The sequence below is a fragment of the Cetorhinus maximus genome, chromosome 26 (genome assembly GCF_964194155.1).
Source record: "Cetorhinus maximus chromosome 26, sCetMax3.hap1.1, whole genome shotgun sequence".
In the NCBI taxonomy this organism is placed as follows: domain Eukaryota; kingdom Metazoa; phylum Chordata; class Chondrichthyes; order Lamniformes; family Cetorhinidae; genus Cetorhinus; species Cetorhinus maximus.
Window position 1 is genome coordinate 21,459,480 of NC_135904.1, and position 26,165 is coordinate 21,485,644.

Genomic DNA, 26,165 nt, shown 5'->3' on the forward strand with positions numbered 1-26,165 from the left:
GGACATGCCTTGTGCCCAGAGTCTGTTTTCTCTCATCTCTGACCATTTTACACATTTGAGGTATAAATCAACATGAGATGGATTTTAGATGATTGCTTAGACGTGGTCATCAGTCTTTGTCGCCACAACCACAGCTTTTTGCATCTTTACTATTTCCCTTTCAAATGTCTCTGCTTGGAGCAAGCCATGACATGTTTTCAGGACATTCCACCTTCCCTCAGGACAGATCTATCAGTATAATCCAGATAGGAATTTTCCAGAAAGTGGTCACTTTACATTATCAGCCATCTTTTGCTCAGTGTCCTTGCCTGCATTCCTTTAAAAACACATGTCTTCCTTAAAAATGCGAAAAGTAATTTGTGGCTGTAATTGGCTTTTCATGACAGTTGTCTCTGTCCCATGATCCGGAATTCCCTTCCTACACCTCTGCACCTTGCTTTCCTCCTTAAAGACACTTAAAATCAACATCTTTGACCAAGCTTTCGGTCATCTGACCTAATATCATCTATGTGGCTGGGTGACAATTCTTTGCTTCATAATGCCCATGTGATTAGCGCCTTGGGGCATTTTATTAAAGGCGCCCTTTCAATGTAAGTTGCTGATATTTCTTTGTAACACTCATGACCTGCATGAGTTCTCCAGTGTTAAAATTGAATGTTTAACGGCACCATTCAATAGGCGTAAGTTAGAACGTGTCCTGGCGGGGAGCGGAGGAGTTTTTGCCACTTTGTTACTTTGATGTTGACGTTTCTGAAGCTGAAGTAACCAGTCTGCGCGCCCCATGTGATGTGCAGGAGGCTGTTGACTGGCTACTTTGGCCCATGATATCACCGTGTTTCCTCTCAGTGGCTGGGCTGCCCCCAGTGAGATTCACTCAGGAAGTTTCCTTAGAACGGAACTGGAGGAGGGGATGTTACAAGTGAGAGGCCAGATTTTGTTGAGTGGGAGGAAATAAAGGAGAAGACGACGGTCGGGCAGGAACCATTCCAGCAGCGGAGCCCCATCTGCAGCGGAGCTGAGCTGACAAAGCCACCGAGCACTTGTTTCCCCAGCCTGCAGCCTCCAGCTGATTGTTCTCATCCACGGCGATGGCATCGTTCCCTGAAGTGCGGGGGCTGCCCACCGAGGAGGTAGTTTCTCCTTATTATCCCTCTTTACTTATTTATTTTTGGGGGAAAAAAAACACATAATATTGGTAATTGGTGTTGCAACTTTGTCAGGCTCAGCTGGCTCTGTCCAGCAAAGTCACCCCCTCACCCCCCCCTCCTCCTCCTTTGTTCCCTCTTCCTGCCCTCCCCTCAAATGCAAGAGCCTGGGGGGGGGGGGGATCGGGAGACAGGAGCCCGAACCCGGAGCTCATCCACGATCCCTGCCCGCTGCAGGGTTACAACCGGCGGGGTTGGGGGGTGGGGGAGAAAGCAGTGTCACTGGCTCCAGAACATGGGCCTAAAACGAGGGCATTTGCTGCCCGAAATTCCTCGCCGAAAGGAGCTGGTGACTTGGGGATCCGGGGCCGGCAGAGCCCCCACCTTTTTTTTTTCATGTGTTTTGTCAATTCAGATCTCGTTCGGAGCCTTTCTGTTCATCCAGTGTGTTTGTGACTTGCAGGAAGGGTGTCGAATTCTGCGAGTGAAAATTTTCTCGGGAATTGGCCTTGCGAAGAAGGATATCTTGGGAGCCAGGTAGGTTTGGGAGAGGGGGACAGGACAGGAGCCTATTTCCATGCTGTCCACACTTGACAGGGCCAAAGAGCTGGTAACTCGTGTGTCCCTATATCTATGACAGGAGAACAGCAGCGACTGCTGGGTGAGTGGACAGACAACATTTCAGAATTAAAGAGCAGAGCGAGTAAACACAGGAATTTATTTAAAAAACAAACATGCTGTGGTTTGTAAAGGTTAGGGGAGTTGGCATTTCCATGTCCTCACTGATTATTGGGCAATTCTGCATGTTCCAATAGTTCAGTACTGTGCTTATGTTTTCCAACTTACCTTATATTGATTTATTTCACAATTGTGTAACAGTGAACTCCATTAACGTCACAGCATTGATATTGAATGACTAATTACTAGATGCCTTCCTCTTTCATGTCATGTGAATCTGAGGCACCAAAAATTTAAATAACGTGGGTGGGCTGGTGGATGCTGTACAGGTATGTTCTGTTGGTCGTTTTCTCTGCCACCATCCTTTGAACAATAATACTTGGGGCAAATCAAATACTTTTGAGACATGCTTAATGACAATTGTATCGGAAGGCAACAATCTTGACTGCTCCTGTTGCATTTATTTTGTGAAGACTTTCTTCAGGTCGTCTTCTCCCCCTCCCCCTGCCCATGAGGAAGGTGAAGGCATGACTGAATTGCCTGCCTGAACATAATTCACTATCATTGACTCCTTGAAGTTTGTCGATTTGGATGTCAAATTTAAATGTGGCAACAGGCTTCAGATTTTTTGACAAGTTTGTGTGTTCAGTTTTGTGACTGATCTTTGAGATGTGGCCTACAGTTATCTTGACATTTGATGATGGTTAAAATAAAAGCAAAAAACTGCGGATGCTGGAAATCCAAAACAAAAATAAAAACACCTGGAAAAACTCAGCGGGTGTGGCAGCATCTGCGGAGAGGAACACAGTTAACGTTTCAAGTCCATATGACTCTTCATCAGAACTAAGTAAAAATAGAAAAGAGGTGGAATTTGATGATGTTTCACTTGTTTATTAGGATGGTAGGCGTGGTATCATAATGCAAGAAGCAAATCCCAGTTAAAGGAGCTTGTCGTCATTTCTCCCAGTTCTGACCATTTAAGATACAGCTGTGCCTCTCTCCATAGGAATTGCTGGAAAATAAAAACCACCTAATTTGCCTTCTACAATTGTGATAGTGTCAAGGTACAATGGTAATGGAATTGCATTATCATTATCATAGCAATCATTCTCTCTCGATTAGTCTACAAAAGACCCAGAAATGAATTGAGAAAAAAAATCCCCTAATGGTGAAAAGCTTTGGAAGTCATTGGACCAAAGTCACCTGTTGCTCACAGGCACCAGATGTCATGATGAAAATTGCTCATTGTCTCCTCCAATATTATTTTCTGGAAACAATTTGGCTTCCAACGAATCAGTACTAAATGCTTACCTTAGCTCCCTAAAGGAGCCTATTCCATAGATTTACCGCTCGTTCACTGAAGAAATACTTCTCTAGATTAGGGTTTCCATTTGTTCCCCTTCTCTTAATTCCTTAGCTGTCATCATACTGTCAGGCTGCGTACCTGATGTCAAGTTATGAGTGAAGAGTGAATAATGACTTCTTCCAGGAAGACTCAAGTCATCCCTTCCTCCTCCCTGGACACAGCATACAGTATGGGCATCCTGTTCAACCCTGAACTGAGCTTCAAACCAAACGTTTCATCACTGAGACAGCTTATTTTTTACCTTTATTACTTGACCCCCCCTCCACTTCTCTTATCTCAATACGTTCATTGCAGCAATGGATTTGTTGCCTTCATATTCAGCCACACCAGTTCTATTTTCCTTCTGGTTTTCTAGTCACCATAATCTGGAATTATCACTGTTAACATGTTCTCTCATCCATCAGACCCCATCCTCACTAGCCAGCATTGGATTCTTGCACTATGTTATATTACATTTAAATTTGTATCCTGGTCTACAGGTGCTTTCACACTCTCATCTCATTTTACTTCAGCACCTGCTCTTTCTCACACATTTAATTCCTCTTCCTTTAGTCTTGTGTGTGTCTTCATGCTGTTGCCCATCTGGTGGCAAAGCCTTTCAGCAACCTTGTCCTACATCTCAACCATTCTGTTCACCCCTTCCAGCTGTTCTTCCATTTTCCTTATCTTTGCAAAATGCACAACTAAAATGTAGTTTATTTTTAATGTTTTTTGGTCAGCCAGTCAGTTGTGACTTTTGCAGTTGATAATCCATGAGCCTGCCAACACTTCCAAGCACTGTCAAAGGCTTTTAGTATCATTGACCCTCATGCTGAGTGTATTGTGTCTGTGTCATCTGATACCATCAGCATATCCATTGTACCTGCTGGTACCACAGATAATTTGTAAGAATATACAAAAGTAACAAGACAGGTAAAGATCAAGTGGCCTAACAAACCTGCCCAGTATCTTTGTAATGCCTGTACATCCTGTTGCAGGAATTCACTACCTATCCAGAGCCATGTAATCTCCTGGGAGAGGTAGAAAACCAGCCCAATTAAGCAGAAAAAATAGTAAAAATTGCTCACAACTCCTTTAGGCAATGGAAACTCATCCTGAAGACCCGAATGATCCTGATTTATATTACAGGGTTCTTCTTATGAGGAGACCTTTGCCCCAGCCAGATATGGGTCCACTCTCACTCTCTCTCTCTCTCTCTCTTTCACTCTCTCACTCTCGCCTCCCTTTAGCTCAAAGGTTAGCTTTTATTTTAACCTGCCTTTAAAGATGACATTTTTGATTTATGTCATGCCTTGAATATAATAAAACATCGAGGTGTTTCACACAAGTGTTTTCAAACAAAATTTGATACCACATAAAGTGATATTAGAGACAGCTGTCCAAAATCTTGGTCAATGAAGTAGGCTTTAAGGTGCTTCCCAAAGGATGAAGGAGATGTAGAAATGAGGAGAGGCTTAAAGGGGAATTCCAGATCCTAGGGCAATGGCCACCAGCACGATAAAAATTGAGGATGTGCCAGAATTGGAGGACTGCAGAGATTTTGGAGGGTTGTAAGGCAGGTGGGAGGCTACAAAGGTGGGGATTATTATAAGGGCTTGAAAAGTAAAATGCCAGTTAGAGTAGGTAAATTCAGTTAGTGGCTGTAGGGACAGGACACGATGGCCTCAAAGATCTTTACTTCACTGGTACCTGCTAATCCATCAATTTATTGATTCGACAGTGTTCCGGCTTGTGTATAGATTTATTTACGGCATTCATTGTTTTGTTCCTTTACTGGTGTCTGCAGTTTTATTTTATACAAAAATTACTATGGGAGCAATGGCTGTATTCATTTATTTTCTGGTGTATTCTGCTGTACAGATGTATTGATCAAGCGGTGGCTGGTGCTTTTAAGTTCTTGGTGCTTGGTTAATTATGCTGGGTGTGCCTTGGTGATCTTGTATTGTTGATGGTGAATAGTGAGTGATGAGTCATCCAGTTTTCACTTTTTCTAGGGGTTGAGTTTTTCTGTTGTAATTGTGTAACGTTTAGAACAACTGATGTGTTTTGTTCAAAATTAAATTGTGCAGTTTATTACTTTAGTGCATAGATTAAAAATGAACTTCTGTTGCCTACTGTTTTGGGGGCATACTGTCATCACTGCCTTTGCTAAAATCAAGACAAAAGCTTTCATGCCATGCAGATCCTCCCACCTCCCCAACCGTAAAGCCACAGGAGGTTGACTAGTAGTTTAGTGAATGTAACCTAATCACAATGAATAGATGGAGTGGCATTTGAATTGCTTGCAGATCAACACCAGTTGATACAGGAATATGGGTGGTAATAGCAGCACTTAGCATGAAGCACTAATGTCATATTCATGTGTAGAATCTAACTGCTTTCCAGATTCCAATGTAGCAGCAATTCCCAATGTACATATTGCAGTCTCATTTGCTGCAAGTGCAACTTTAAAATATAATGGGGAACTCTTAATTGTACTTATTAAAATTGACATTAAAATGCAGGTTATAGGAAGAAAAGGTGAATATGTTCAATGTTTTGTATTCTAGTGTTAGATCTGTTCCCAAAAATTGCATAAGATGACTTTGCACCCACATGTGTAACTACAAAACGAATCGAGATGGCCAAGAAATCTGATCATTATGTGCCCACTAAAATCAAAACGTTGGCAGGTATATGGGAGACACACCCTCCTGTATCAGGTGGCTGGGATGATTCATCCAACTGCTCGACTAGCCACAGTATCAGGATCTGCACAACTCAATGGATCCCAAAGGAGAAACACTTTCTTATCAGCACAATGAGAAAAATGCAGGGCAAGCAATTGGTAGTTCACTCAGAAACTTGAATGTTGCCAACTAGATTGAAACATTCGCAGTTTGTTCCCAAGTCTAATCCAGAAAAAATAGAAGTATTCCTCATTCAGGGTTACTGCAAATGATTTGACCAATGTGATATGGTGTGTTAGATTTCTGCTCGTGTAGATGGACCTGCACAGTGAGAACGAGTGTTTCAGTTTGGGGTCAGATACTGAGCTCAAGTATGAAAGAGTAAGAGAGTTTTGTGCCTGTAAACTATGTTGTTCAATTTCCTGAGGCAATTTGTCTACCAATAAAAAGTTTCAATTCAGAGTGTGAATTAGTTCATGAAGAGAGCCATCTCTTCCGTTGATAACCAGCCCTAAGATTCTCGTCCTTGCCTTCAAATTCCTTTATTGGTTAAGCTTTGCCAGCTTTCTTTCACTGCACGAGCCTTCTGCTCTTCCAACGCATGATGACAAGTCCTTCTCTGCTCCAAATACTGACAGCAGTTCCCTCTGCTTCTGGAACTTGTTTAGCAAGTCTGCCTCATCACCTGACTTCGGAGATATTCTTTCGGATCTTTCACCTCTGTTGCAGAGTAAGACCGGCAGTAGCTTCACTTTGATAACACCATTCTTCGAGATCCTAAATAAACAAAGCAGGTTTATGTAATTGCTCAATGGGTAAATGCTATGAGGTTGAACCAGGAAGTACTCCGCCTAGCTCAAAAGATCAAACGCTATCTTGGTTATGTAGCCCTGAGGAAATACATTGGCTTTAGCACCCCAAGCAACTTAGTTCCTGGGTTGCTGAGCCCAGAAGGAAGATGCTGAGGAAGGCATTGGCTCAAGGTTACAAGTCTAAATGCATCTTTCGGAGTTCTGTTCAATCACCATTGGCTGGATGGAGGCATGGAGAATCTTTGCTCAGGAGATCAAATGTGCTCAGGAGAACCTGTGATTGAACAGGGTTACATGTGGCCTGTGTAAGGAACTAACTCAATGGTCTGAATCTAGAAAGAGGAAAGACTGCTTGAATCTTGCTGAAAAGACATGTTGCTGAAGCTTTTCTTCTTGCACTCATCAGGACAAACCCAAGAATGGATGGCAATGCCTTGGCCAATCAGAATCGACTTGCCAACCAATCGGTACCCTTTTCCCCTGTAGTATAAATTGTGGTGATCATTTGAAATTTGATGTTCTTGCCATTTGTTCTGAGAGTGCAAGGCGAAAAGCTTCACCAACATCTCTTTTCAGCAATTTTTAGGTTCTGTGCTACCAAAGGACTGCTTATTTGATTCAAGGTTTAGACAGGTCCCTGTCATTGTAATTGTCTTCAGTCTGATGTCAGGTTAAAATTACAACAAATAAGGGCATTGATGAGAATGGAAACTGAAAGACATTTCAAGTTATCCTCAGCCACACTGGTCATCATCTTCAGGCTAAACAAGTTGAGGATCGAAGAACCAAAGATGATTTTGTACAGTCATAGAGGTCTACAGCACAGAAAAAGGCCCTTCAGCCCATCAAGTCTGAACCGGTCAAACAAGTACCTAACTATTCTAATCCCAGTTTCCAGCATGAGGCCCATAGCCTTGTATGCCATGGCATCACAAGTGCACATCCAAATACTAGTTTAATGTTATGAGGGTATCTGCCTCTACCACCCTTTCAGGCAGTGAGTTCCAGATTCCCACCACCCTCTGGGAGAAAAAATTACCTTAAACCTTAAATCTATGCCCCCTGGTTATTGATCCGTCCACCAAGGGGAGAAGTTCCTTCCTGTCTACCCTATCTATGCCCCTCATAATTTTATACACCTCAATCATGCCCCCCCTCAATCTCCTCTGCTCCAGGGAAAATAACCCCAGTCTATCCAATCTCCCCATATAACTAAAACTCTCCAGCCCAGGCAACATCCTGGTAAATCTCCTCTGCACTCTCTCTAGTGCAATCACATCCTTCCTATAATGCGGATTCCAGAACTGCACGCAATACTCTAACTGTGGCCGAACCAGCATTTTATACAGTTACAGCATAATCTCTCTGCTGTTATATTCTATGCCTCGGCTAATAAAGGCAAGTATCCTATATGCCTTCTTAACCACCTGATCTACCTGTCCCGCTACCTTAAGGGACCGGTGGATGTGCACACCAAGGTCCCTCTGATCCTTGCTACTTCCCAGGGTCCTACCATTCATTGTGTATTCCCGTGCCTTGTTTGTCCTGCCCAAGTGCATCACCTCACACTTATCCGGATTCAATTCCATTTGCCACTGATCAGCCCATCTGACCAGCCTGCCTATATCCTCCTGTAATCTAAGGCTATCCTCCTCACTATCTACCACTCCACCAATTTTCGTGTCATCTGCGAACTTACTGATCAACCCTCCTACATTCAAGTCTAAATCATTTATGTATACCACAAACAGCAAGGGACCCTGTGGAACCCCACTGGACATAGGCATCCAGTCACAAAAACACCCCTTGACCATCACCCTCTGCTTCCTGCCACTCAGCCAATCCTGGATCAAATTTGCCAAATTGCCTTGGATCCCATGAGCTCTTACCTTCATTATCAATCTCCAATGTGGGACCTTATCAAAAGCCTTGCTGAAGTCCAAATAGACCACGTCAAATGCACACCTGGTCACCTCTTCGAAAAATTCAATCAAGTTGGTCAGACATGACCTCCCCTTAACAAAACCATGCTGACTGTCCTTGATCAGTCCCTGTCTCTCCAAGTGTAGATTAATTCTGTCCCTCAGAATTGCTTCCAATACTTTCCACACCACTGAGGTTTATCCCTTCCTTCTTGGATAACGGTATCACATTGGCTGTCCTCCAGTCCTCTGGCACCTCTCCTGTGACCAGAGAGGTATTGAAAATTATTGCCAGCGCCCCTGCTATCTCCTCCCTTGCCTCACTCAACAGCTTGGGATATATTTCATCCGGGCCTGGAGATTTATCTACTTTTAAGCCTGCCAGACCACTTAGAATTTCCTCACTTTCTATGTTAATTTCTTTAATTATATCACCGTCCTTCTGGCTGATTTCCATATCCACGTCATCCCTCTCACTTGTGAACGCTGACAGAGTATTCATTTAGAACCCTACCTATGTCCTCTGGTTCCACACACAAATTACCACTATGGTCCTTAATGGGCCCTACTCTTTCCCTGGTTATCCTCTTACTCTTAATGTACTTGTAAAATAACTTTGGATTTTCCTTTATTTTACCCGCCATGTTTTTTCATGCCCCCTTTTTGCTCTCCTAATTTCCTTTTAAGTTCCCCCCTACACATTCTATACTCCTCTAGGGCTTCCGCTGTTTTGAGCCCTTGGTATCTGCCATAAGCCTCCCTTTTTCTCTTTATCCAATCCTGTATATCCCTCGACATCCAGGATTCCCTGGATTTGTTGGTCCCATCCTTTATCTTTACTGGAATATGTTGGCCCTGTACTCTCCCTAGTTCCTTCTTGAATGAGTCCCACTGCCCTGACGCAGATTTATCTAAAAGTAGCTGCTCCCAGTCCACTCTGGCCAAATTATATCTGATCATAATAAAATTGGCCTTCCCCCAATTTAGAACTCTGATTTCTGGCCCATCCTTTTCCCAATAACTTTGAATCTAGAGGAGTTATGATCATTATCTGCAAAATGCTCCCCCACTGATTCCTCTGCCACTTGCCTGGCTTCATTCCCTAAAATTAAGTCCAGGACCACCCCCTCTCTTATATGATAAAAACAAAAAGCTAAAAGCTACTGCGGATGCTGGAAATCCAAAACAAAAACAGAATTACCTGGAAAAACTCAGCAGGTCTGGCAGCATCGGCGGAGAAGAAATCAGTTAACGTTTCGAGCCTTCATGGCCCTTCGGCAGAACTGAAGCATAGTTAGAAGAAGGGAGAAATATAAACTGGTTTAAGGTGTTGGGGGTGGGTGGGGGAGACGTTGAGGGTGTGGTGATTGTGGAGATGAGCAGATAATCAAAAGATGTCACAGACAAAAGGGTCAAAGAGGTGTTGAAGGTGGTGATATTTGTCTAAGAAAAGTGCTAATTAAGAATGGAAGACAGGATATTCAAAGTACAGCTCTAGTGGGGGTGGGGTGGAAAGACTAACAAGGTTTTAGTTTTAGATTTAAAAATAATGGAAATAGGTGGGGAAAGAAGAATCTATATAAATTATTGGAAAAAAAAGCGGGGGGGGGAGAAACGGGGTGGGGATGGGGGGAGGGGGAGTTTAAGATCTAAAGTTGTTGAATTCAATATTCAGCCCAGAAGGCTGTAAAGTGCCTAGTCGGAAGATGAGGTGCTGTTCCTCCAGTTTGCGTTGGGCTTCACTGGAACAATGCAGCCACCCTCTCTTATATGTACTGGCTTAAAAAGCTCTCCTGGATGCGGTTTAAGAATTCCGCTCCCTCTAAACCTATCACATTATGACTAACCCAGTTAATGTTGGGGAAGTTGAAATCCCCCTCTATTACTACCCTATTATTTTTACACTTCTCTGAAATTTGCCTACATATCTGCTCTTCTATTTCGCTCTGACTGTTTGGGGCCTATAGTACACTCCCAGCAATGTGATTGCTCCTTTATTGTTTTTCAGTTCTACACATATGGCTTCATTTGAGGAACCTTCTAAGATGTCATCCCTCCTTACTGCTGTAGTTGATTCCTTGATCAATATTGCGATACCCCCTCCTCTTTTACTTCCTTCTCTGTCTCGTCTGAAGACCCTATATCCTGGATATTTTCTGGTCAAAGTACTTGGATTGCATTTAGGATGATACAAAATGATGAATTGCATGCTCCCCAATCAGTTGTCAAATATTGTTGTGCTTTGTTGCTGTAAGTTGTGCTGCTGGCCTTATGAGAGAGCTTGCAATTGGGAAGACACTCAATTCTGTACAATGGAGCTTATCCCCTCTTTGTGATCTCTCTCTATTCAAAACTGAGATTGTGCAGTTGTTCGGCATGAAACCAAGTTTTATAAATTAGCTGTCGATAATCAGTTAAGTGGGAGGATTATGGTTAGTGGGTTTACCTGTTGATAAAATCACACAAATAATCCACTCAGTCCTTTTCTGGTTGGAAAGAATTCGTTGTTGATGTTAATTCTGAAGATAAAGCTATTTATTTAATTGTCTTTTTGATAAATGTATGTTTGTTCCATTATCCCTCCTTATCATTTCCTGTATAAACCAAGGCTGTTTAATTGAATGCAATTATATGCAGACGCTACTTTATTTGCACAAAGAGCTTTTAAGTTCATATGAATTCTTGGTCTGCTTGTTTACCTATGCATCATAGCTTATTGCTGTTCACGTGAGACAAAACCTGTAGATCTCTCACCACACCCCCCCCCCGTTCATCTGAGAGAAGACAACAGAATATTAATTTATTGTCAAGCACATTGAAATACAGAGATAAAAAGAAAAAACTGCAGATGCTGGAAATCCAAAACACATTAAAATACAGTTCTTCCTTTTCAACCAATACATCTACAAGACAAGGGAAGAGGGCACTCGACGCATATCTCTGCCACGCAGTTAACTCAACATTGTTACAATTATGTAGCTCTTCCTTGAGGCTTTTTCTTGGCTGGTTGATGCCCTGTAACTACAAAGCTGAAAAAATAAATATTTTTACTAAGAGCTCCCATCTCATTTAGGGCCAATCCACTTCCAACAACTTGCTCTGAAAATTCTGCTCACATTTGGACAGCCGTGGCAAATTCCACCACAGCAGCTGAGACAATCCACAACATTCGAACTAAAGCAGCCCATGACATTCTTTTTAAAAGGGTCAATTTGCCCCACCTTCCAATGTAAATGGATCTTTTAAATACTTCCATGGTTTGGATCCACATCCTTGCCAAAAACTAATTGGTTCTTCCTTGGGCAATACCCTCTCTGTGTACCAAGTTTCACTGAAATCCGTCCATTAGTTTTTTTTAGATCTGTCGTTTACAGGCTAATAAACATGGGCGAAACGTTACCTCTGCCCACCTTCAGTGGAGGAGGTAATAATGAAAATATCACCTAGTAGGTAGGAGGCAATAGAACTTGCCTGTGAGAATAACAATCACCAGAGAAAAAAAAAATCTGCTTTTGGAGGAATATTTGATCAGCTGGGAGCGAACTCTCATAGTTTCTAAACTTGTTCTGCTTAAAACACCAATAAACCTGTAAAGACTTTACATGATAGGAACTGAGGGTGACCCTACATTTTAGTGATGAAAGTGCAAATGATTATCTTTAATTTCATTAGTTTTGTATGCTATGAACTTGCCTAAAGTGATTGAAGGGTTGTTGCTTTTTTTAAAAAAAACATTAATTCTACCAGAAACCGTTTTAAAGATTTCATTTCTCTTATACGGTGAGTTTAAATTTTTTTTAAAAAGTCTTGATTCCAGGGTGGCCCAGTGTGGGGAACTGCATCCTTGTAAATCCTGAGGAGGACCGGAGAAAGGATGTTTTGAATCTGAGTCTGTGTGTAGACCAAATAAACTCATCGTTTGGTGAAACAGTGGATTAATTTAATAACAATTGTTTTTGTTTGTGACAGTGAGGGGAAGTGGGGAGCATTTCTCCTGTTAGTCTAATGCTAAGAAACGTTGGCAGTTAGGGAGAACTGACTGGGCAGTTTGGCTCCTGAGCTGAAACTGAAGGAGCAAAGCAATGGTTTGTGGGAAAAGCGCAGAGCTACATGAAGGTACCATGGCAAGGAGAGGATTAGTTAATTGTTGTAAATTTCATTCATCGTTTCAAAATGCCTATTCATCTGATTCTGGAGAGCCTGCAAAAGTTGTGTGGGTGTAGGTGTGTTGGATTCTATGGAAGAATGTGCAGGGCTGTGGGGAGAAGGCCAGGGGGATGGAGCACTAGGAAAAATGCTCCTTTCCAGAACCAGTGCAGACATAATGGGCTGAAGAGCCACCCTCTGTGCTGAAACTGTTCTGTGATTCTGTGATTTTGTTTTAGTTTGTGAGCCAGTTTGAGCTGAACCAATAGCATGATACTAACCTTCATCTGGATTGCTGTTTCGCTCGTTCACACTCTGATCTTTCCAGCGGTACTGCTCCAACCAAACTCGGTGCATGCTTGAGGGACAGTGCTGCTGAATCCTGTTCCTGGTAATTTGTCTGCATATAACCTGGATGTTGACAGAATATCACATGACAGCTGCTGTCTTTTCTTTCCCTACTGGATTCTTCTCAAATTGCCATTCCCCTTGTGCTGTTTTTCCTCCCATTTTGGGTCATGCTTGCCCATATTTTTCCAAGGCCTTTCTCATGACCACAGCCAGTGTTAATTGCTGCACAAACCAAATCCCAGCAGGGAACTTGGCTTCCGGGCCATAACCTTTTTTTTTGTATTCTGAAATCAAGAAGACGACGTTCTGATCTCAGTAGTAAGAGGTCTAGTAACACTTTTGGGATTTTTTAAAGTTAAAAAGTAAAACTTTTATTAACAAAAATAAAAGAAAACTTAAGCACCCATGATTACAATTACACAATTAAGGTTAGTCTTACAAAAATATTCCCTCAAACTTTCCACTTGGTCAAACCCACAAGTAAACACCTTCCAGGTAATCCTTCCTTATATATGTTAACTATAAAAGAAACCCAGTAATATTACACAAGGAAAACTGAGGTAGCTTCAACAAAGGGCTACCACATGACCTTTACCCTCTTCCACCCTGCGGTGGAATTCACTCAGAATAAAACTGCTTGCTGCGGCCCAAGGCTTTTCTGGCTTGATTGGATTGGTGATTCAAACTGTACCTCCAGCCCAGCTCTCCAGCTATCTCAACAGCTCAAACAAGTCCAGCTATCTACAGGCAGCTTATCTCTCTCTCTCTCCCCCCCCAATAGCTATCCACAGTAACTATTATACCTTTTTTCCCTTCATCTTAGTTCCATTGTTCTCATGCACCTCTTTTGAAACTCAAACCGTTCCAAATATATGATCTTTTATGTTTCCATCTTGTCTTTGCTTTTGGATCAGTAAAATATCATATTCCACTACTAGTTTACCTAGGAACTCCTGCAAGATGCAAACATTTTCCTTGTTATCTCTGACTCCCCTTTGATATTCATCTAAAAATGCAAATGCTTACTTGTAACTCAACTTAACCTTTATCCTTTTCATGTTTCCAAACCCCCAGATGACCTGACTCCTGCCAAACTCTTGCCCAGCTTAATTAAATCTCTCACACACACATACACCAAGCCTTCTCTGCAGAATAACACAATATTCCCCAAAATATATTTTTAAAAAGTCCATTCTCACACCTTCGACTTCAGGATACTGCACATCTAACCCATGCTTATTGTATAGCACTGCACACTGTTATCCCCTACCAACCAACCACCCACCCCCCCTGCATTTTAATGTTTATTGTTAGGCACTTGAACCCATTGGGTTCAGTTAAAGATGTTAATCCTTTTAGAATTCTTGATCCAGCACCTTTTTGCACCTATCTTTACTTTAGTCAGGCCCTTACTTATTAATGCTATGCATGATGCTTCTTTGGCTTAATTCTGCCTTGTCATCAGCCTATTTGCTTCTACACTTGCTAAATTAGACTGCTTTGTGCTGCCAACTTTGTGTTTCTCTCCCATATTTTCAGCATTCTGTTTTTTTAAACTTTAAATCTCAACTAAAATCTGTGTATTGGAAACAATAACAGCAGGAAGTGAAACCTTTTATCTTGGGAGTTCAGATTTAACATTCCTATGAAGCATTTAGCTGGAAAGCCTTGATATAGAATGTTGATGTGCAAAAGTTTTGGAATGTTTTTTGCCCCTGGTATGAAATTATATTAAAGGTCAGTCTTGTATCTATTACACTGTTGTATTGGCTTATATCTTGGGTCATAAAACAGCAATGTCATAATCAAACAATTAAAAAAAAAATTGAGAAAGGCATTAACTTCCTTTTGATTTTGATAATTTGGCCCCTTCCCAAAGGGAGGAGATGGAAATTTACAAGAAGTTGCCAATTTAGAAATAAAGTTTCCTGAGCAACGTCAGTTAAACTTTAATTGATCTCATGTGTTGTCCATTCAGCCTATGTGCATACAGGGAGTAGCTGTTCCTTTGAAGGAACAGCCCAGCATTGCACGGCATTACTTAAGCAGCTAAGTGTAGCAAGCATACACTACAGATCTTGGTCTGTCCATGAGCAATATCATGGGAGGTTAGCTGTATCAAAGTAATTTAGTGGCTCCCCCAGCTGTATTTGTCTGTGCCTGGACCAGTGTTGTTAATCTTGACTTGCCCCGTATCAGCTGGCCATTCTTTCAGACTGTCTAGCTTTGCTATGTGCACCTGTAGTGCAAGACCTTGCCTGACTTAGCTGGTTTAAATATTAGACACTCTTAGCACCTGAGGGAGTAGTATTTAGGGCAGGTATTTCCTACACTATTAAGCCAACTAAATAAGGATTTGAATGGTGCTTTATAAATGCAAGTTTATTATTTTCAAATACAAACATGTGGATTGAGCGGCATTAAACTCAGCATTGCAGTTCTAACTCTGTCTCTAAATGACTTGTGAATTTTAACCAGAAAATGGAGAGACAGGAGTCGAAGCTGAAAGAACAGTGTTTGAACGCTGCAGGAGACTGCCACAGCATTTGTAACATACAAAGTTGGGTCATGTTTAGGGAATGCAGATGTCTGTGGGAAAGGCTGGCAATCTGGTGGAACAGAAGAGAGGAGCAGAAACCATAATAGTTATTTTGCTGGTTGGATGCCATTGACTCCATTGTATTTCTGTTCTTTCTTGGTTTGAAATAGTCATAAGTACAACAGACGGAGGTTAATAAATACAATGCTGTCCTGTTTGCAAATTTACAGAATGGCAATCCCACAGTCATGTTCATTTACCACCCCTCCCTCCCAGTGTACAAACTTTTATATAATCAGTTAGTGTACCCATCCTGCCTTTAGTATTACACGTATTCACCTTTAGTGTATTTAGAGTTAAGCCTTTTTATAGAATTAAAGGAATTATAAATGCATAAAAATGTTTCCCTTTGAAAAAATTTAAATGGAGCGGTATGTGGGAATTTTCTTTTCCATCCGGAGGTTCTCTTCAAACAAGCAGCTTTTTCCCCTTTATTTTTTGGCACCTGCACCCTTTTAGCCTCAGGGCCCAAGTTGTTGTGCAATGTTGACCCATTCACTCCCACAGGAAGATGATGAAACCTCAGTTGCCTGGAGTTTGTTCAGTACTGATCACGTGAATAGAAAATTACTGTCAAAATGCTACAAAATGAAATAGTTCTCTTCCTGCAATTCTCGCAAAATAAACGCACAGGAACCCAAATGAAATGATGAAATGATCCAACTAATTTATTGTGCAAGATTAAATTTGCATTGATGTCATGGCTTTATTGCTGGCCAGTTTGAAAGCCTATGTATATATAATGAGTGCCTTTGACACACCTCCTGTCGAGGCACCAAGCTATCATCTATTTTACATGTATTCAACTTACAATGTAGTTGCACAGTGTTGTATGTTCCGGAATATCACTTTTTAAAAAAAAGTGATTCCATTTGATTGCTTTATAGTGTGTCATTTTTGAAATACTGTGCTCGTGCTAAGGGGCTAGGAATTATTCAGTTTGCGTTATGCATAGAAACATTGGTATTTAATATAAACTAGCTGATTTAATTGTGTGACTATCTAGTGAGTCGGTGATAATTTTAATTCCACCAGTTTAACTGAAGAACTGCTAGGTTCACAGCATCTTGCCACATTTCATTAACTTATTTTGATAAGGATTGCATTCTGTGCTTTCAGCTGGAAGCTACAATGTGCACATACTGTAGATATTGGCATCCTTACACATTTTGTGTCTGCATCAATGGTTTTGAATGTGTGCTTGTAGCAAAAGCACTAAGATACCAGTTCTCCCTTCCCTAGCTACTGACCTTCCAAGCAGTTGAGTTTCTCTAAAGCTGTAGCACCTACTAGTTTGCTTGTCAGTCAAAGAGTGGGCAACAGTAAATGCTACACATCACCATCTATGTTAACCTACATTTGGCTCCTAATCTGGCAAACCTTTGATTTTAATAATCCTCATCTTTGTTTTCAAATCACTCCATGGCTTTGCTCCTCCTCCTAATACAACCTTCAGATCTCTGCATTCCTCCAATCCTGGTCTCGTGCCCAACTTGAACAGTAAGGGAATCTTGCTGAACAGTAAGGGAATCTTGCTGAAAAGCGGGGCATGTTGCTGAAGCTTTTTGTGTTGCACTCATCTGGACAAATGCGAAATGCCAAATTTCAAACCATCGCAACAATTTGTGTAACAGGAAAACAGGGTGCTGATGGCTGAGGTGTTGCTATGGAGAAAGCAATGGGGAACTGTAGGCTCCCCAAGCTTTCAGGTAATTTGAAAAAGGTGCAAAGCTTGAACATATTCCTTTTGTTTGTGGAAAATGGGTCCCTGTCTATATATGTATGTCACTTCTAGCAAGCAGTAGTGAGTCATTTTACTAAGGGAGTCGAAGGATAGAATGGGAAAGTTGAGTTGAGGTAGTAGGTCAGCTGAAATCTTATTGAATGCTGGGGCAAGCTCTAGGAGCAGTATGGTCTACTCCTCCCATTTATAGGATTGTAGAATGGTTACAGCAAACAAGGAGGCCAGTTAACCAGTTGTGTCCATGCTGGCTCTCTGCAAGAAATACTCAGCTAGTCCAACTCCCCCACCTTTATCCTGTAGCCTTGCAAATACTTTTTCTCTCCAATTAGTTGTCCAACTCTCATTGAATCAGCCTCCACTGCACTCTCAGGTAGTACATTCCAGATCTTAACCACTTGTTGCATTTTAAAAAATGTTTTTTCCTCATGTCACCTTTTTGGTTCTTTGACCTTAACTCTGTGTCCTTTGGTTTATTGGGAACAGTTTCTCTCTGTCTACTATGTCTAGACTGTTCATGATTTTGGACACATATCAAATCTCCCTTCACCCTTGCCTATGGAGAACAGTTCCAGCTTCTCTAATTCTTAAGTGGCTCTCCCTGATTTTCTTCATTTCACCATGTGTCTTTGGTTAGCCTTTTATTCCCAGATTTATTTAATTAATTAAATTTAGATTTCCTAACTGCGATAGTGGGATTTGAACTCATGACTTTGAGCATTCACTCTGGCCCTGAGATTACGAACATACGAACATATGAATTAGGAGCAGGAGTAGGCCACTCAGCCCCTCAAGCTCGCTCTGCCATTCAAAATGATCATGGCTAATCTGTTTGTAACCTCAACTCCACATTCCCACCTACCCCATAACCTTTCACGTCCTTGCTTATCAACAATCTATCTACCTCTGCCTTTAGAATATTCAAAGACTCTGCTTCCACATCCTTTTGAGGAAGAGAGTTCCAAAGACACTCAACCCTCAGAGAAAAAAATTCTCCCCATCTCAGTCTAAATTGGTGACCCTTTATTTTTAAACAGTGGCTTCTAGTTCTAGATTCTCCCACAAGAGGAAACACCCTCTCCACATCCACCCTGTCAAGACCCCTCAGGATCTTGCACGTTTCAATCAAGTCACCTCTTATTCTTCTTCGAAACTTCAGTGGATACAAGCCTAGCCTGTACAACCTTTCCTCATAAGACAACCTGCCCACTCCTGGTATTAGTCTTATAAACTTGCTCTAAACTGCTTCCATTGCACTTACATCCTTCAATAAATAAGGAGACCAATACTGTGCACAGTACTTCAGCTGTGGTCTCACATCTCTCAGTGCCCTGTATGACTGAAGTATAACCTCCTTATTTTTGTATTAAATTCCCCTCACAATAAACAATAACATTCTATTAACTTTCCTAATTACTTGCTGTGGCTGTATACTAGGCTTTTGCAATTCATGCAGTAGGACACCCAAATTCCTCTGAATCTCAGAACTCTGCAACCTCTCACCGTTTGGGTAATCTGTTTTTTTTTTTCTTCCTGTCAAATGGACAATTTCACATTTTCCCACATTATACTTCATTTGCCAGTTCTCCACCCACTCACTTAACCTTTCTATATCCCTTTATAGCCTCCTTATGTCCTCTTCACAACTTAGTTTCCTACCTATCTTTGTGTCATCAGCAAGTTTTGCAAACACCTTCAGTCCCTTCATGCAGGTCGTTTAATATAAGTTGTAAAAAGTTGAGGCCCCAGTACTGATCCCTGTGACACACTACTCGTTGAATCTTGCTAACCAGAAAATGATTCATTTAGGTCTACTTTCTGTTTCCTGTTAGCTAGCCAATCTTCTATCCATGCCAATATGTTGCCCCCTATACCATGAGCTTTTATTTTCTGCTATAACCTTTGATGTAGCACTTTATCAAATGCCTTTTGGAAATCTAAGTACATCCAATGGTTCCCCTTTATCCACGGCACATAATACTTCTTCAAAGAACTGCAATAAATTGCCCTTTCACAAACTTCCATGTTGACTCTGCCTGATTACCTTGAATTTTTCTAAGTGCCCTGCTAAAAGATCTTTAATAACAGCTTCTAACATTTTCCCTATGACAGATGTTAGGCTAACTGGCCTGTAGTTTCCTGCTTTTTGTCTCCCACCTTTTTTGAATAAAGGAGTTACATTTGCTATTTTCCAATCTAATGGAACCTTCCCTGAGTCTAGTGAATTTTGGAAAATTAAAACCAATGCATCAACTATCTCACCAGCCACTTCTTTTAAGACCTTAAGATGAAGTCCATCAGGACCTGGGGACTTATCAGGCCACAGCTCCAACAATTTTCTCAGTATCATTTCCCTGGTGATTATAATTTTCTTGAGTTCCTCCCTCCCCTCCCCTCCATTTCCTGATTTGCAGCTATTTCTGGGATGTTACTTGTATCCACCATAGTGAAGCCTGATGCAAAATACCTGTTCAATTCATCTGCCATCTCCTTATTTTCCATTATTAATTCCCCAGCCTCGCTTTCTATAGGACCAACCCTCACTTTCTTAACTCCTTTCTCTTTTAAATATCTATAGAAACTTTTGCTATCTGTCTTTTTGTTCCTAGCGAGGTTTCGCTCGTACTCGTTTCCCTCCTTATTAATCTTTTCGTCTTTCTTTGCTGTTCTTTATATTCTGTCCAGTCTTCTGATCTACCACCCATCCTTGCATAATTATGTGCTTTTTCTTTAAGTTTGATACTATCTTGAACTTTTTAGTTAACCATGGATAGTGGATCCGCTCCTTGGAGTTCTTCTTTCTTGTTGGAATGTATCTATTCTGAAATATCCTTTTAAATGTCTGCCACTGCATCTCTATTGACCTATTCCTTAAGCTCATTTGCCAGTTCCCTTTAGCTAATTCTGCTTTCATAATTGCCCTTATTCAAGTTTAAAACACTAGTCATGGACCCATCCTTCTTTCCCTCAAACGAAATGTACAATTCAATCATAATATGATCGCTGCTACCCAGGGGTGCCTTCACTATGAGATCATTCATTAATCCTGTTTTGTTACATAATACCAGGTCCAGTACAGCCTGTTCTCTGGTTGGCTCCAGAACGTGCTGTCCTAAGAAACTATCCTGAAAACATTCTATGAAATCTTTAACTAGGCTGCCTTTGCCCATCCGATTTATCCAGTCTATATGTAGATTAAAATCCTCCATCACTATTGCTATACCGTTCTGCATAGCTCTCTTTACTTCTTCCTTTATACTCTGCCCTACCATGTGGCTACTGTTAAGGGGCCTGTACACTCCCACAAGTGACTTTCTGCCTTTATTGTTTCTTATTTGTACCCAAACCATTTCCATATCCTGGTTTCCTGAACTTGGGTCACCCCTCTCTATTGTGTTAATACCATAATTAATTAACAGAGCCACCCATCCACCTTTTCCTAGCTTCCTGTCCTGCCTGAATGTCATATACCTTTTAATATTAAGGTCCCACTTTGACATCCTGCAGCTATGTCTCTGTAATAGGCAATCAGTTTGTACTTATTTATTTCTCTTTGCGCCCTCTGTTCACCTGTTTTGTTACAAATGCTACGTTTATTCAGATGCAGAGCCTTTAGTTTTGTCCTTTTATTATTTTTGTAACATCTAGCCTTGCCCGCTGATGCACTTTTAGCTTTGTACTCTCAATCCCCTCCTGTCACAGCCTGTTTGTCATTTCCCACATTAATACCTTTTCTGCCTTGTCTCTACTCTTTGATTTACTACATCTTCCCAAATTTGATCCCTTGCCTCCACATATTAGTTTAAAACCCCCTCTACTTCCCTAGTTATGCGGTTCATGAGAACACCAATCCCAACACAGTTCAGGTGTAGACCGTACTATTGGTGTAGGTCCCACTTTCCCTAGAGTACTGTTCCAGTAGCATAACCATTATACTACCATTCCCATAGACTTGTTAAACTTGCAGCAAGCTGAAGTGTTCCTGTGTTCAGCAAGTAGCACCAATATATTATACAATCTTGCTGCAAAATCCATGTATTACCTGCAAATCAATTAGCAAGTAATCTTTTTATATAAAGTCCCTACATTATTCCTGTACGTTGTATGACATTGTGATGTATTTATTATAAGATAGGTTTCTGCACAATGTACTTAATGGTCTTAGCAGTATCAGATGTTAACACGATTCAAGCCGGTTAGTGAAGCAGAAACCAAGCCACAGCTTTTCTTTATTGAGAGAGTTTCTTGACATGTTTAGTCTTGCAGCTCTCCTCCCACACAACCCACCTAGCTACCCCCTACTTCTGTATGCTCAATTCATATCCATCACCTGTTTCTCTTAACCTTAACCATGTAATTTGATGAGACATTAATATCAGAGATATTTCTGTTTCGTTAAACCTTCTTCAGGTACAGAGAGCTTTATGGCATATTTTCAGTGACTTTATACCTTTCTCCATGCCGCACATTCCTTGAGTTCAGAATTTCAGAAATCATGATTGCTGAAGATTACAGCAACGAAGGCACTTAAATCTGGCCCCTCGCTTATTTTAAGTGCTGCTGAATGATGCCTGTGCTGGGTCTCCAGTTGCTGTCTAATAGCCAGCACTTTTGACATTTTTTTTGTGGAGCCTCTCTGGGGATTTTGTTTTGGTTTGTTTTAAGCCCTTTACATGGGCTGCATTTGTGACTACACCTTGCTTTCAGCTCCGTTCTCCATTAAACTTACAACTTGGTAATTTTAGAATCGAGGGACTTCATAGGGTGTAACCACCTGACATTAGGTATGATTTTTTTTTCCATCATCAAAATCTCATTCCCTTTTGCGATTCAATGCAATTAGAGAATGTTCAGGGTAACTTTGTAAAGTGCAAATTTAATTTGACCAGGATAGTTTCAAAACTATTGCTGATTATAATCAAGTTAGAACCTCAGCTCGATGAATCATTAAGAACAGTACCAGAGGGATGGAAGTAGAATTTGACGAAGGCTAGTTTGTCGGTGTCCTGCAGATGGCGCTATGTGTTTTCTTTCACCAATCGCCCCAGATTTCGAATTCAATGTGTTTCAATGTTGCAGTAATTTCACTCGTGATGCTGAGAGCTTTCTGGTCAGTTTCCTTGTTTTTCATTCAGGTGAGCAAAGTGTCACTATGAGTTGGTCGTGTTAATGTTCAAAACACCCCAGAGATGTTAGTTGCATTCACTTGAAATAGCTGTAATAATTTAATCGCTGTAGTAGCTTGTGCCATGGAACACATTCTGTTCACTAGTTTTATACTGCTGTCTGACATACAGCAGGAATGTGGGCCTAAACCAGCTTACGTCTGGAGAATTGTTGAATGAAACACCTCTTGAAGTCCTCTAGAGTTGAGATGAGATGTACTCTAATTAATATCCTCCTCCTTGGGCAGTCTCTCAGGATTGAGGATGACTTGTTTCCACTCCGGTTCAATGGGTTCTGACATGGCTGCTAAGTCAATATGTAACCTTCAGACTCTGCCAAATGTGAGGCAGGTGGTGCTTGGAGGGTCGGGTAGACGAGCTGTTTTGAGGTTTGTCTGCTCTTTCCGACTCCGCGATTCTCGCCTCAGGGTGTTCCTGCCGAAGTCTCTCAGTGCAGTCGGTGCCTTTCCCGATGAAACTTCTCCGTTTTGGACGGCCACAAGCCAGTGACTCCCATAAATCGGCGAGGATGTTTGACCTCTTCAGGGATGCTCTGAGGACATTCCTAAAACATTTCCGCTGCCCTCCTGGGAGCCTACTGTTGCAACCAAGTTTCGAGTAGAGCAGATGCTTTGGGAGTTTGGTATCAGGCATACGGATGACATTTCTTGCCCATTGGAGGTGGTTTTGACTGAATAACACCTGGATGCTGGGCATGTTGGCTCGGGAGAGGACACTGCTGTTGGACTGCCTGTCTTGCCACTGGATTTAATATCAGACTATCTACTGTTACTATTGAAATCTTTCTGAATGTACCTCTTTGCTTAAGTGATATGGTGTGGGTTGCGCACTCTCCCTTCTAGAAGTGGGGACCTACTTCAGGCCAAATCAATGAGATGAAAGACTCCTCTTGATTGGCTTTGGAGCTTGGTAGTCTTTGTTCTGTTGTGCATGGGTATTTGGACTCATTATGCTAAACTGCCCAACAAAATCTTGAGTTTAACTGCTTGGCTCGGTACAGATCTTATAAGAGAGAGATTATCAAGTTGGCTGGTGTGTAGTGGAAAAATTCATACTGATCCAGTAGATGTTGTCCTTCGTTTAGGTGTAATTTAGGGCACAGAGGAAAGCAGAGGGAACTTTATTTTGAAGCTAAACTTTCTATACTTGGAGGTGCCTGATGCTGAATATGAGACATTACAGGACAGATATTATTTACCTTGAGCACAAAAAATATCGCTGGAAAATAGAAGCGACATAACCATGTTAAGTGTCTGTGTTTCCTGTCAATATATCTGGCTGGATATCAGCAGAAGTTGAGATCTTAATTTACCTCTTCCACTTGATAACAGTATTAATCCACTCTAGCATTAGTCTGGCTGTAAATTATGTTAGCTGCTCAATCAGAAGCAAGAGATTTTTGAGTAATTAGAGAACAACTTTTTAAGGCGTTTAATTTTGTACGGCACTGTTCTTGTTTCATGCTGTAGATCAAACAAATCACTTTTACTTGGATCTTGGTAGCTGGATTTATATGTTAAATTGGGGCAGGAAAATATTGCTTGTAATAGGGAAGGGCCAGGAATTTGCTTATCCGTTGCATTTATATGATTAAAGTGTGTACAGTGTAATGGAGAACAATGCAAAGGAGTTTATTATCTGCTTTTATCCCAGCATATCGTGCCCCTATTGGGAAAGGAAGAATCCAGTCTTTTTCTTTCTCTCTCTCTCTCTCTCCCTCTCTCTCTCTCACACACACACAGACACATTATTACTCTATTTTACAATAAATTCCAATAACATTATGAGAATTATACCATCCTGACAATACCTAAAGCGTCACCATTTTGTGTGCCCGACTGCTAGTGTAACAGGGGAGAGATTTTCACTTGTTTTTTTTCTGCTTTTTACACAGCGACCCATATGCTAAAGTGACCTTGTACGATCCAATAAATGGAGAGCTCACCAGTGTTCAAACCAAAACGATCAAGAAGGTTGGTAAGATATTATCCAGACTGTTTTTTTAATCTTTTCATTTCAGGATTTCCATAAATATAAAAATACATGATTATATAAAAGTTAATTATTGAATAAATACCCATCAAACTGCAGTTGTAATATCATAGTATGTGGTTGACTGAAGTTTGAAAAGAACCACGCTTTAAATGACACATCTATACGGCAACTAATAGCATTGTGCTGCACACCTGCACAAAGGAATCTCTTGGGCATTCTCTACACCAGAGGGCTGTGGGTATTCAGTCGGTGTGGATGTTCAAGACTGAGATTTTTGGGAACTTGCATTTATCTAGTGTCTTTCACAACCACAGGACAGCCCAATGTGCATTACAACTGATGAGATGTTTTGAAATGTAGCCACTATTGTAATGTAGGCAATGCAACAGCCAATTTATGCACAATAAACTCCCACAAACAGCCATGTGATGAGGACCAGGCAATCTATATTTATGATGTTGATTGAGGGATAATTATTGGCCAGAACACTGCTCTTCTTTGAAACGGTGTTGTGTCATCTCCATCCACTTGAGAGGGCAGACTCAGTTTGACATTTCATCCAAAAGAAAGACTGCACCTCTGACAGTGCGGTGCTCCCTCAGTACTGCACTGGAGTGTCAGCCTAGATAATTTGTGCTCAAGTCCTGGAGAGAGGTAGTTAAGGGATACGGGTTAAGGCAGGAAAGTAGTTTTGAGGTTGAAGATTAGCTGTGATCTTCATGAATGGTGAAGGCTTGAAGGGCTGTATGACCTACTCCCACTCCTATTTCTTATACTGTTAGAGGATCCAGCACTAAAAGATTAGGCTCACTTGTTTCTGATACAGTACACTATGAGCAGCAAGCCCTTCCATGTGCCTGTACACGACCAACCTGCAAACCTATTTTCAGAAACTAAAGGAAAGAGGTTGACGAAATTTTTTTAAAATCATAGATACAATTATTTGATGAGGCAATGCAAAGTAGTGAGGTTGAATGATGGGAAGTATCAGGGACTAGCCCAGAACTTTGCTCAAACCCCAATTCCCCAGATGTCACCAAGGGGTGCAATTCATATCAGGGACTTGGTAAGAGGGAAGTTCGCTGGCAACCATGCCAGTGATCGCATCCATTAATTTTTGTCAGGAACTCTGCATGTGTGGATTTCAGGGGAAGACAGGATCTCCTGAGGTTGAATAGATCGCTGACATTCAAATGTAGACTAAAAATATGAAGAATGGTCCCTTAGAAAAGAGATTGAGTGTTACTGGCACCCATGGAATCAAATTGAGGAGTTAAAAGCTTTGAAAAGAGGGAGAGAGAGAAAATGGTGGTATGTTAATACTACTACAGACACATTGTCATCATGTACTTTCAGTATTTGGCTTGCCTATGCCCCACAACTATGGTACAAATTATATACCATTATGTAAGTGTTTTCTTTCTGGGGCACATCCTAAGTGTGTTGATGTAGTTAAATTGAACAGTACCTAAGCGAGTAAAATACCTGGCCCACTTGAAGTCACTCTCGCAAATCAATTCCCATTTAAGGGGCTGGGGAAAATACTGAACGTTTA

At 41.2% G+C, this 26,165-nt stretch overlaps 1 protein-coding gene across 1 annotated transcript in view; it reads left to right on the top strand.

Annotated features, from left to right (window-relative positions):
- The first annotated feature begins 851 nt into the window (after nt 1–851).
- Nucleotides 852–26,165, top strand: part of nedd4a (NEDD4 E3 ubiquitin protein ligase a) — a 123,470-nt gene continuing 98,156 nt past the window's right edge. Inside the window, exons 1-3 of the mRNA XM_078530344.1 lie at nt 852–1,130; nt 1,609–1,682; nt 24,510–24,588. Coding sequence (XP_078386470.1) covers nt 1,089–1,130; nt 1,609–1,682; nt 24,510–24,588 — 195 coding nt within the window. The 5' untranslated portion in view covers nt 852–1,088. The remainder of the gene's footprint in view (nt 1,131–1,608; nt 1,683–24,509; nt 24,589–26,165) is intronic.